The following is a 12,465-nucleotide window of genomic DNA, read 5'->3' on the forward strand; positions in this document are numbered from 1 at the left end:
TTAGGCTTCAACAGATGAGACGAGCCCTAAAAAAAGAGCTCCAAAGGCTCGAGTCATTTGGATCACTACTTAAGAGTCTATTTGTACAATTAATATTCTTTATTTTTCATATAAATTGATGTTATTTCTTATAATTAATGTATTGTAAGGGATAGCTGAAAGAAATAACGGAACAAATAGCTATAATAATACCTAATAAAATACTCCGAGCTTAAATTATATTTCACGGAAATAAAATGTGCTATAAATAATAAAAAGTTTATTCACTTTTCAATACTGCTTACACTTAAAACAAATTAATTGACAATTTATTCCTCAAAGCCATAACATAACTAGATTTTAAGTAATATAAACATACTTAGAATAGTGTTTTAAAACTTGTAATTAGGGTAATTCGCCACTGGCCACTGTTAGTAATTGGCCACCCTAGGGGCTGTCCATAAATTACGTCATCGATTTTTGACGATTTTTGACCCCCCCCCCCCCCCCATAATCATCCAAAAATCATGCTTCAAATGACCCCATTTCCTCCTACTTCATGCTACCGTCATCCGATGTCCAGACCCCCCCCCCCTAATTTGAAATGACGTAATTTATGAATAGCCCCCTAAACTAAAAATGATTCTATTGACCTATAAACAAAATTAATTTTAGTATAAGGTTTTCAATAAGGGGCTATTCATAAATTACGTCATTTCAAATTAGGGGGGGGGGGGTCTGGACATCGGATGATGTAGCATGACGTAGGAGGAAACGGGGTCATTTGAAGCATGATTTTTGGATGATATTAGGGGGGGGGGGGGGGGGTCAAAAATCGTCAAAAAACTATGACGTAATTTATGGACAGCCCCTAAGTGGCGAGTCTTCAAAAACTAGCCACCTTATACTAAAATATATTATCTTTATAGGTTAATATATTTTTTTTTTTTTTTTTTTTTTTTTTTTATAGGTTTTTTTTTTAAGGCGGCCAATTCCTACAAGTGACCAGTTACTGGTGAATTACCTACATGTTTTTAGAAATAAATTGTCATTTTCTAAATAAATCACTGGCTACAAACATTTCAGAATGTTTATACAGTGCCGGTTATATACACAAGTACATAAGAAAGTTTGTTCTTAGCTCTTGGCATAGCCAAATAATCCAGCGTAGTGGTTTTGTGATATGCTGTCTAACCTAACTTTGCACCGACTTGAGTATAACAAGTGTAAACGTCATATTTTCATACAAATTTGACATTAATGACGACCATACCCCGGATATGCCAAAAAATTGGTTTAAACTGTAATAACAGAAACTATTTTTAACACAAGTACTTGGAGCTATCTACCTATTTTTAATTCATATTTGTATTTGTATTCATATTCATAACTATTTTACAATAAACAAGTTATAAATACACAAAATCATTTCCGCACCCAAAATTCCCGGGGCATGATGATGACATTACTACATCGAAAAGTGGGGTATTCAATATTCATCAATTTCTTAATTTCATATCTGTATCATTCTTAATGTATAATTATTTAAAAAACTATTTTTATATTTGCCTATCTAAAAGGTTAAGCATTAACCTCCCAAAGCTTCATATCATTCTCCACCACTTCTACATATCGTTTTCTCTTCTCCTCATCTTTAAACAAGGGAGCTAGGGTCTTGAGGGAGAGCCCTAGTAAGGCTCCATCGTCTAACATACGATTGAGGGACAGTATTAAAGCGTTATTGTAGAAGAGTCGCAGTAAACTTGGTCGGTAGTAGAGGTATTGGCTGTCCAGGAGGTTCCGTCGGGCCCAGGCTTCAATGGTTTTTTTGCCGCTTGCTATCTGTAATTAAAAGTTGATTAATGAGTAGGTATACAATGACCTGGAGCCCAAAATGTTGAAGTATGTACAGTCACCTGCAATAATATATTAATATTACACAACGAAGGCCGCAAAAATATCTGACACGATCTTATTTGTAGAGCCATAAGAGCGTGTCACATATTGCGGCCTTCGAAGAGTAACATATTATTGCAGGTGACTGTACATCTAGGACAAAATATGAAACAAAGAGGCCTATCACATATACTTTTAAAAACTATATTACCATAGACAATGATTGGCCGGAATTTTTTTTTTTAATTTACTTATTGGTCAAGCAACTTTTTTGCTGTTGGTCTGTCTCGTGAGCCAGGGGGATAACAGTAGGTAACACAGATTGCTGCAAATAAGTTTCTGACAAAAAAAAAATATGTTTTTAAATGTAGGTACTTTAAGGCTGATTTAGACGGCGTGCGAACTCGCATGCGAGTTTCATTACATTGCGGGCTTTGATCAGTCGGTTGAATTGGACGTAACCCATTGTCCGGAATGCAACTAAAATCGAATGCGAGTCCTCGCGCCGTCTAAATCAGCCCTTATTATTGCCGACTGCATTTAATGCCGCCAAAAATTAGACTCGTCTCGTTAAAGCGAATCATATGAGCAATCTGCACTGATTTTGCAGCAACAAAGTGTGGTGGTGCCATTATTACGGCATTTACGGCTCAAAAAATAAATTACAGGTCTCGTATATAACTCGCAAATGCAATAAAATGTAACTATCTACCTACTAATCTAATAACACATTCATTGCCACCCAGCCAAACAAGACGTCCGCGCCAGGCCACAACAATTTCGTCATATAAAGCAGTAGTACCACGATCCCGACTATCGGGTCGTCCGGCCTGGGAACTAAATTATAAAATACCCGATAGTCGGGTTTTCGGCACTGAATGTGTTAAATTCGAACACTATTGGGAACATACCCTAATATCCCCGACTTGTCTAAGGAAGTTGGAGGCGAAGTGGGACCTCAGTCTGTCCGAGTTGTTTGTATGGTGTTTCCGGTCTCGCACGTACGAACGCAGCATGTTGTACCCGTACCTCTTGAATTTGAACACCTGCAACAGATAATGCAACTTATACTTATAGAAACTGCGCGTTGGGTTCTGTACAGTCTGACAAAAAAGAGTAGAAATTAAAGTGGCAATACTGTAGTGTCGTCCCTTTCAAATCATTTTATATAAAAGAACGGGACGACACTAAGTACAGTATTGCCACTTTTTAATTTCTACTCTTTTTGTCAGACTACACCTAATTACCTACCTAATAACCATTTAGTTTAAATCGCAAGCTTAAAATTGTCATAAAAACTTCATGCCAACAATGGTGATGCCCACTAATTATAATACAGTGCAAGCACGGTCTCTTGGGAGTCTTGGGCGTTGTAGACTACGCCACCTTGTGGCTTAAATCGGTAACTTCAACTTGAAATCGGCTCTTAAGCCCCCTCCTCACTCGTGCGCGAATCACGGCGCGAAGCCGCGAACGTGAGTGTGGCGTCGATTTTCGCAGACAGCGAAATCGACTCCACACTCGCGTTCGCGGCTTCGCCCGCGATTCACGCGCATAGTCTGGAGGGGGCTTTAGGGTTGGCGGATTATTGCTGCTCGTCGAAGATAGCGAAAACTTATGTCGTTGATTGGAAAATTCCGAACCGGGCTTTAAAACTTCCTATTTCTTTGACTCTAATATAGGGCGCTCCGGCCTTGACCGGCGTAAAATCCCCCAAATCTATTCAAAGCGCAACTATATACATGGCTCAAAAAACAGGTATTTTATTCTTTAAACGAGTTCCTCCAAATCTAGTAATATTAAGTAGAAATTATAGTTGTAATGTAAGTAAACAATGTAATAAATTAAGACCACCTATGTATAGCTTTAACTTAACATTTGCATGCTTAACCAGCAAAATATGTCACTGTGCAGGATAATCTTTTCAATATCACCTTGTTGTACAGTCACCTGCAATAATATGTTACTCTTCGAAGGCCGCAAAAATATGTGACACACTCTTATGGCTCTACAAATAAGATCGTGTCAGATATTTTTGCGGCCTTCGTTGTGTAACATATTATTGCAGGTGACTGTACCATATTTTATGCAAATAAAAGAATTTTATTTTATTTATTTATTATTTAATGTCGGGAAATACTATCCGTATACAAAATCCGTATCCGTAACCCATATACATAAAATAATTGGCATGGCTCTCATTCTATTAAAAGTAAATATAATGTATAACATAGGAACTAAATATTACCTGATAAACAAAATTCCCCGTCACATAAGAATCAATATAATGCGTCCCATAACTCCTCATAAACTTCCTGATATCTGCCACGTCGCTCCCATTCATGGCGCCCATCGCCTTCTCCACATAGCTCTTGACAGCCACGTGTTCCAAACTGTCAATTTTGACAGTTTTGTGCACTTTTGACAGCTTTAGAAGAACGTAGCAGCAGTTGTCGCGGACGATGTCGACGTCTATGCCGAGGGTGCGCATGATTTCGTCCTGGATCCAGTCGCCCATGAAGGCTTTCCAGGGCTTGTCTGTTCTGAAAACGAGAGAATGTCAACTTAGCGCCACTTGCACCATCCCACTAACTCGGGGCTTACCGGTTAAACCGTTAACCCAGTGTCAAATTGTACTGGTAACCTTGGTAACTCGAGGTTCAACCGGTTAACCTCGGGTTAGTGAATGGTGCAAGTGGCCCTTAAAGTGTCATTCTATGGAACTGTCTCTGAATGATGAATTTACTAGTGACTTTTGTTTACATAGTTAGCAAGTTCCGTAGAATGACACTTTAGTAATTCTGGTTTTGCATTGAAAGCTAATTTTTGCTTTTAACACTTCGCCGAGACTCATGAATATTTCCAACACCCCGCGTGCCAACCCAACATTCATGAAATGTTATTATTTAGTCATCACTTTTTACCCACGCTGTTTGGGCTTTGGTCCCCACGCTGGTCCAAAGCGAAATGGGGACTTAACATATACCTTGGTATTTCATATATAAGTTCAGAGTAACTCATTGGTACGAGCCGGGGTTAACCGCGCTGTCAGGGTGGAAAGTCGCACGTCTTACCGCTAGGCCACCAAATTGCTCCCATTATATCAAACTAGATTCTGCCCGCTACTTACGGCTCGGCCACGACATGGCGACGGCGGCAGCGATAACCATAGGTTGGAGCGAGACACAGCGATCGGACCTTTCGTTCCTACCTATGGTTGCCGTAGCCGCCGTCGCCAGACGCGCAATGTCGTGGCCGAGCTGTTAGACTGCGTGGAATTATGATAATGGATAAAAACTATTCTATGAAACTAAGTATCCCCATACAAAACTTGATCTGAATCTGTTCAGCAGTTTAAGGGTGAAGAGGTAACAGACAGACAGACAGACAGGAGTTACTTTCGCATTTATAATATTAGTAGTGATAGGCACTGTCTTGATTAGACATTATAAATAACTAAACGCGAAGATATTGTGTGGCAAAGATTAACAATGTAGTTAGATGTCAGTTAGAGTCATGATCTTGACTAATTAATCGTGAGTGTCAAGTTATCGACTCAATGATTCATTTTATCATAAATTTTCCTGTGAATCATTAAACGCAATATCTATTGCACGTTTACGTTATCAGCTTAAACTAGGATGACGGAATGTGTATAGAATGAATCTGAATACCTTCCTGTAAGCTTATAAAAATAAAAGTAAATTTCTTGCCCCTCAATCTGAAAATTCTAGAAGTATTCATCCAGCAACTTATCAAAGGATTCACACAATGGTATATTCATCTCCACCCGGTCTTCACTCAGCGCCTCCTAGCTGCTGCCTTTGAGAAATACTTCAGTGTGAAGAAAAGATAGTATGACTCTTACCCCTCAATCTGAAAATTCTGGAAGTATCCATCGAGCAGCTCGCCAAAGGTCTCACACAGCAGTATGTTCATCTCCACCTTGTCTTCTCCCAGCGCCTCCTTGCTGCTGGCTTTAAGGAATACTTCAGTGTACAGAAAAGAAAGTATAACTCGTACCCCTCAATCTGAAAATTCTGGAAGTACCCATCGATCAGCTCGTCAAAGGTCTCAAAGAGTAAGATGTTCCTCTCCACCCTGTCTTCGCCCAGGGTTTCTTTGCTGCTGGCTTTAAGAAGTACTTCAGTGTAAAGAAGAAGAAGAAACTATAAGGTCTCACACAGCACAGCAGTATGTTCGTCAACACCCTGTCATCTCCCAGCATCTCCTAGCTGCTGGTTTTAAGAAATACTTCAGTGTAAAGAAAATAAAGTAGGTATACCTCTTACCCCTCAATCTGAAAATTCTGGAAGTATCCAACGGGCAACTCATCAAAGGTCTCACACAGCAGTATATTCATCGCCACCCTGTCTTCTCCCAGCGCCCCCTAGCTGCTGGCTTTAAGAAATATTTCAGTGTAAATAAAATAAAGTATAACTCTTACCCCTCAATCTGAAAATTCTGGAAGTATCCATCCAGCAGCTCGTCAAAGGTCTCACAGAGTAAGATGTTCATCTCCACCCTGTCTTCGCCCAGGGTTTCTTTGCTGCTCACATTAAGGAAGACCTTAATATTCTTCTCGCTGAAGGGGTCTGGGAACTCCTCCTCGTCGTCGTCATAGTCCGCTGAGATCACTTGGGTTACTTGGGAGAGGTCGCCGTAGCTGGAAAGGTGTTAGGTTATTAAATCTGACTATTGAAATTGGTGCGGCAGGGGTAAACCATTGAACTATTCTTCTTCTTCCGAGCGTTATCCCGGCATTCTGCCATGGCTAATGGGAGCCTGGGGTCCGCTCCGCTTGACAACTAATCCCATGACGTAGGCACTAGTTTTTATGTAAGCGACTGCCATCTGACTTTCCAACCCAGAGCAATAAGCATTATTGGACTCCGGAGATTTCCGGAGTGCATGACAACGTAAGGAAATTGTACCTACTTGAGCAGATTGAGCTTACTCGTGATTATAAAAATTTGGTCTCGTGAAAGTTATTAAATAAGCCTACTATGTCATTTTGGCCGTATTTCCCCTTTTATCATATAATATAGGTTTGCTACAATCGTAAAATTCAACTGACTTAACATTTAAGGCAAACACGTGTTTTAAGTATTAAATCTCTACGTTATCATTTCCATGCAAAGACATAAATTTAGCCAATATGGACGACATTATCATATTTTAGACTCGACAGAGCCAGGCCAAGTTCGTGAAGTAACCTTGTGTCTATTTCGAATCTACGTATTTATAGGTAAAGTATGTCACTTAATTGTGTATTGCACTTAACTAAGCATTATTGCACTCCGACCCGGAGATTTCCGGAGTGCATGACAACGTAAGGGAATCGTACCTATTTGAGCAGATACTTACTCGTGATTATAAAAATTTGGTCCCGTGAAAGTTATTAAATAAGCCCTACTATATCATTTTGGTCGTATTTCCCCTATTATCATGTAGGTCCATATCATATAGGTTTGCTACAATCGTAAAATTCAACTGACTTAACATTTTTTTTATTTTTTATTTATTTATTTCATAGTTTGGATGTTACATAGGTGAAGTACAGTGAGTGCAAACACGTGTTTTAAGTATTAAATCTCTACGTTATCATTTCCATGTAAAGACATAATTAAGCCAATATTATTATAAGTATCTCCGTTTTGAAACTCGGGTCTTTCGAGCCCGGTCATTTATAACTATAAGGCGTGCGTGGGGATATAGATCCAACACGTAGAGGCCATTTGGAGAGACTTGATGTCATGTGGAAATATTATTATAATATTATATTAATATCCGCAGCAGAACCAAAGTAACCAATGTAGCCCTCCGAATCGCTAAACTTAAGAGGCAATGGGCGAGGCACATTGCCCGTAGAACCGATGGCCATTGGGGCGGAAAGGTTCTCGAGTGGTGACCACGTACCGGAAGGCGCAGCGTGGGTAGACCCCCCACAATGTGGAGGACGACCTGGTAAAGGTCGCAGGAGTCCGCTGGATGCGGGTGGCGCAAGACCGGTCATTGTGGCACTCTTTGGGGGAGGCCTATGTCCAGCAGTGGACGTCCTTTGGCTGATATGATGATGATGACGATGATGATTATATTATCATATTTTAGACTCGACAGAGCCAGGCCAAGTTCGTGAAGTAACCTTGTGTCTATTTCGAATATACGTATTTGGGAGATAAGTTTATTGCTACAGAGATTTGATATTTGACTGACAGTATGCGTGCTCTATCACCTGACTGTAATAAAATAAGATTAATGAACAATTAACAAATTGTGAAACAGTGATACGAGTGGAAGAGTGACGGGTTGAATTTTCTTCTTTGTAATTTTTATGCCGTGATAACGTCTTATAAATCGATGAACACCGGTAGCATGCACGAAAAAGTGTCACGTTGTGGACAAATCTCCTTGGTAACGTTGTGGACATATAATAACGCCATGGTAACGTTACGGCCAAACTTCGAGTAACACGGAAGGGAGGCGGTATTCGCACTATTTCCCCTCTGCCGAGGTACAAGATTAGCGCGTCAATCTAATCTAGCGCGGGTAATAAAACTAGTTGCACTTGGATTTTTCACTAGACCGAGTCCAGACGCGCGCGTGAACACTGCTGCACAAAAATGCCTGTTTGCTCGGTTTTTTGTTATAAAAAGAGGTCGTGGACATCAAATTTACAAAAAGAAAGTGTTACATTTCACATGTAATATTTTTTTTTACATATCATACGTTTAATTACATTCAAACACAATTATTATATTTTAGTCTCATGTAATTGTTGGATTTATCGATTTTGCTCGCTCAGTACAAATTGCGGATCGGTCGAGCGACAAATCCGACTTCTCATCTCTCAGAATACAATAACATACTTCAACGAAAATGTGTTAGTGTGCGTGTTGTGACACTTGTCACTCGTCCGTACACAAAAAGAGATCGAGGTTTGCAAGATTTGTCTTTGACGTGTGTCATTTTCTATGTATTTGTGTCCTCATTACATATTGGATTTTGTATGTAAGTGTGTGAGAAGTGCGACTGTGTGCACCTTTCCCCCCGCGAAAAATGGCAGAAAGATTTGTACGGTGAGGTATCGCTTGGGCCCCTCCCTTCCGATGTGTCGGAAGCCTGTGTTGCTCGAAGCGGCCAAAGTATGCAATTTTTCATCAATGTTTTCTTTTGACGCTATCACTCAAAATTATCGACCGTAAACCGACTTTACAGACAACCATATTTTTTTTGGCTAGCAGCAATCAAGTGTCATTAAAACTATTGAAATAGGTAACGTATTAATGTGTAATTATAAAAAAATTGCACGTCAAAATAGGTACTATATGAGTAATGAGTATGGAAGTGAAATGTAAAAATGCAAGCTGTTTTCGACCACTTGTTGATATGAGATATCCGACGAAGCTATAAATATACCTATCACTTGCTCAATGAATCATATACCTACTACTTAGGGCATATTGAAAATTCCTGGAACTGGCTACTTATAAATAATAAGTGGTCTCATATATCAGAATCCAGAAACTTTCAGTATGGCCCACGTATCTATCTAAATATTCTAAATCCTCCTCGCCTCCTCCAAATCCGCCCAAGACTTTCTGTCTGTCTCTATCTCTATATATTAATTTAATACCAGTGGGTTTTAGGGAACCTGCGCCAAACTCAAGTTTTCATATTAATCTTGCGAACCTCAGAGCGTTTTCACATTGTCCGATCCGATATCGAATGTAGGATCTTACATCCGTCATCCGATAAAATGCTTCCGATAATGTCGGATCCTACTTCCAAGATAATAATAATTATAATGTATGACATCCCACGCAAGTGTGGAGGCCGAGGCTTCCTAAACGCCAAGGATCTCCATAACCGCGAGGTGTACAATCTCAGGAATTATTTCCTTAACAACGAGTGTGGGATGCATCGTGATGTGGTGGCAGTAGACAGGAACCTCACGCCGCTCTCCTTGGCAAACGAGAACTGGCGCAAACCTGTGGTACTAAGTACTGCGGATCGCAAGGCGGCATGGGAGAGTAAGGTGCTACACGGGCGGTTCTACAAGGCCCTCACGGGACCCGATGTGGACCTGCTCGCGTCGGTGTACTGGTTACGATTCGGGGACCTCTTCGGAGAAACCGAGGGTTTTGCCTGTGCAATTGCGGACGAAGTGATGATGACGAACAACTATCGGAAATATATCCTGAAGGACGGTACGGTCGACATTTGTCGGGCATGCCGCCGTCCCGGAGAGTCACTCAGGCATATCATTTCCGGGTGTTCTCATCTTGCTAACGGCGAGTACTTGCACAGACATAATCTCGTAGCCAGGATTATTCACCAGCAACTTGCTCTTCTATATGGCCTTGTGGACTGCGAAGTACCGTACTACAAGTACTTACCTGCGCCTGTTCTCGAGAATGGTCGTGCCACGCTCTATTGGGATCGATCTATCATCACTGACAGGACTATTGTAGCCAATAAGCCTGACATAGTGATAATAGATCGATCGCAACGTCGGGCTGTGCTCGTTGACATCACCATCCCCCATGATGAGAATCTCGTGAAGGCCGAGAAGGAAAAGTCCAGTAAGTACCTAGACTTGGCTCACGAGCTAACTAACCGCCATGTGGGATGTTGATTCGACGATCATTGTCCCGATAGTCGTTTCAGTAAACGGTCTAATAGCGAAGAGTCTCGACCAACACCTTGAGAGACTTTCGCTAGGTGGTTGGATCAAGAGTCAGATGCAGAAGGCGGTGATCTTGGACACGGCGCGTATAGTACGTCGGTTCCTCACTCTGCAGCCCTGACCACCAGCAGCTTGGGCCTTGCCCCGCTGCCGGCGGCACCCTAGCTAATAGGTTTTTTTATAATGTGTTTATATGTATTTTTTATTGTTTGTTATGTGTTTTTGTATTTTACTTTTATCATCATACTATAAATGACCTAGCCTAAGAAGAAAAATAAATAAACGTATTATAATAATAGAGTTAAAGGGGTGTCACTTCATGTAAGTACCTGCTCCAGAATATAAGAGCACTAAGTATTCCGGCTCATCTTAGTTTGGCAACCTAATCACAAGAATAAGCGACTAGTTTTTCCGAAAGCGACTACCGTCAGACCTTCCTAACCCAAAGGGGAAACTGGGCCTTACTGGGATTAGTCCAGTTTCTTTATGATATTTTCCTTCACCAAAAAGCGCGCGGCAGGTAGCTAAATATCAAAGATTAGTATATTGTGCAACATGGGGCGTAAGTTGAACATTGCAAACGAGAGTACGTTAAATCGCGACGGCTTGCCGGAGCGATTTATAGACTCGATCGAGTTTGCAATATTATTACGCCCCGAGTTACACACAATGTTTTTCATCACACTTGCGATACAAAAATTAAGTATAAAGACAAAAAACTGTTAATTATGGCACTAGAAACTTCATGGGAGAACGCTTTTTCTATAACTCCCGCTAAAGCTGCGTGCAATTCCACATTTACTGAGCGAGTGTGATGAAAAAGTATTTAGCTACCTGCCGCGTATTAACTTATTGACACGAACTGGGGTTCGAACCGGCGACCTCTGGTTTAAAAGCAACATCATGCCTTATTGCGACCAACGGTTTACCTACAGCACAAACATAATATAAACAAAGTTAGGGTTTATTTCTTGATACAATTACTCGATAATAAGTAATTACACATGCTACTAATTTACATATAGCTTCGTAATCGGAGTGCACCTGATCTTATTACAATTGCACAAAATATTTAAAAAAACTTACTTGGCAAACACATTTATAGCATTCCCTATACTCAAACTATATCCCAAGTCACTTTCATCACTCGCACTAAACGCCACGCGTAAACAAATCATGAAAAGCACCGTAAACATTTTCGAAAATGCGTAAAAATATGTATATAATATTGTAATATTGTATGTAATATTTGAAACTCCTCGCCGCGTGGAAGCGGCATGTACACTGAGGTTTTTTCACATTTTGCTAATGATGTACATAAGTAAACACATTGTGAACTTGACCTACGAGATTAGACTGAGAGTCGTGCTACACTATACTATTTTAACGCGATTCATTATTGTAAATGAAGTTAATTGAGGAAACTCGTTCGAAAAGCGTGTAGTATCGTACGTATATTGTGACACCTTTATATATAAATACATAGCTGTTATCAATACTTACTGAAAATAAGCGGTATTAAGCAGGCGCGTGTAACTTTTGTATACTCGTATCTATTCGTTGGTTTACCAAACTGAAATCAGTGATTTAATAAAATCACACATAATGTGTATGATATGAGCAATGAGCCTTATCAACGGTACTTTATTATGTACCTACTGATTTATAATCTATCCTATGCTGAAATGGGTATTTGTATGAAAATACCGAAAGTATAACAACTACAATTCTCTGCGTATTCTCCAGTGCTGAGCAAACAAAATTAATTTGTTTTTAACAAATAGAAGCCTCCGGTGTCAGTTAATGTCAAAGGTATTATGACATACCTACATAATAAATATGATAATACCTATAATACCTAGTAGATAAATCGGGCAAATACCTCGATATTTGGTATTGTT

At 40.1% G+C, this 12,465-nt stretch overlaps 1 protein-coding gene across 1 annotated transcript; it reads right to left on the reverse strand.

Moving 5' to 3' along the window:
• Positions 1-641: 641 nt before the first annotated feature.
• Positions 642-11,987, reverse strand: LOC134795077 (torso-like protein). Its single transcript, XM_063766913.1, has 5 exons — positions 11,651-11,987; positions 6,323-6,541; positions 4,124-4,418; positions 2,787-2,921; positions 642-1,821 (listed from the first exon to the last, which is right to left on the reverse strand). The coding sequence occupies exons 1-5, from the start codon at positions 11,758-11,760 to the stop codon at positions 1,561-1,563; spliced, it is 1,020 nt and encodes a 339-aa protein (XP_063622983.1). The 5' UTR covers positions 11,761-11,987; the 3' UTR covers positions 642-1,560.
• Positions 11,988-12,465: the final 478 nt, after the last annotated feature.

Source organism: Cydia splendana, chromosome 11 (genome assembly GCF_910591565.1).
Source record: "Cydia splendana chromosome 11, ilCydSple1.2, whole genome shotgun sequence".
In the NCBI taxonomy this organism is placed as follows: Eukaryota; Metazoa; Arthropoda; class Insecta; order Lepidoptera; family Tortricidae; genus Cydia; species Cydia splendana.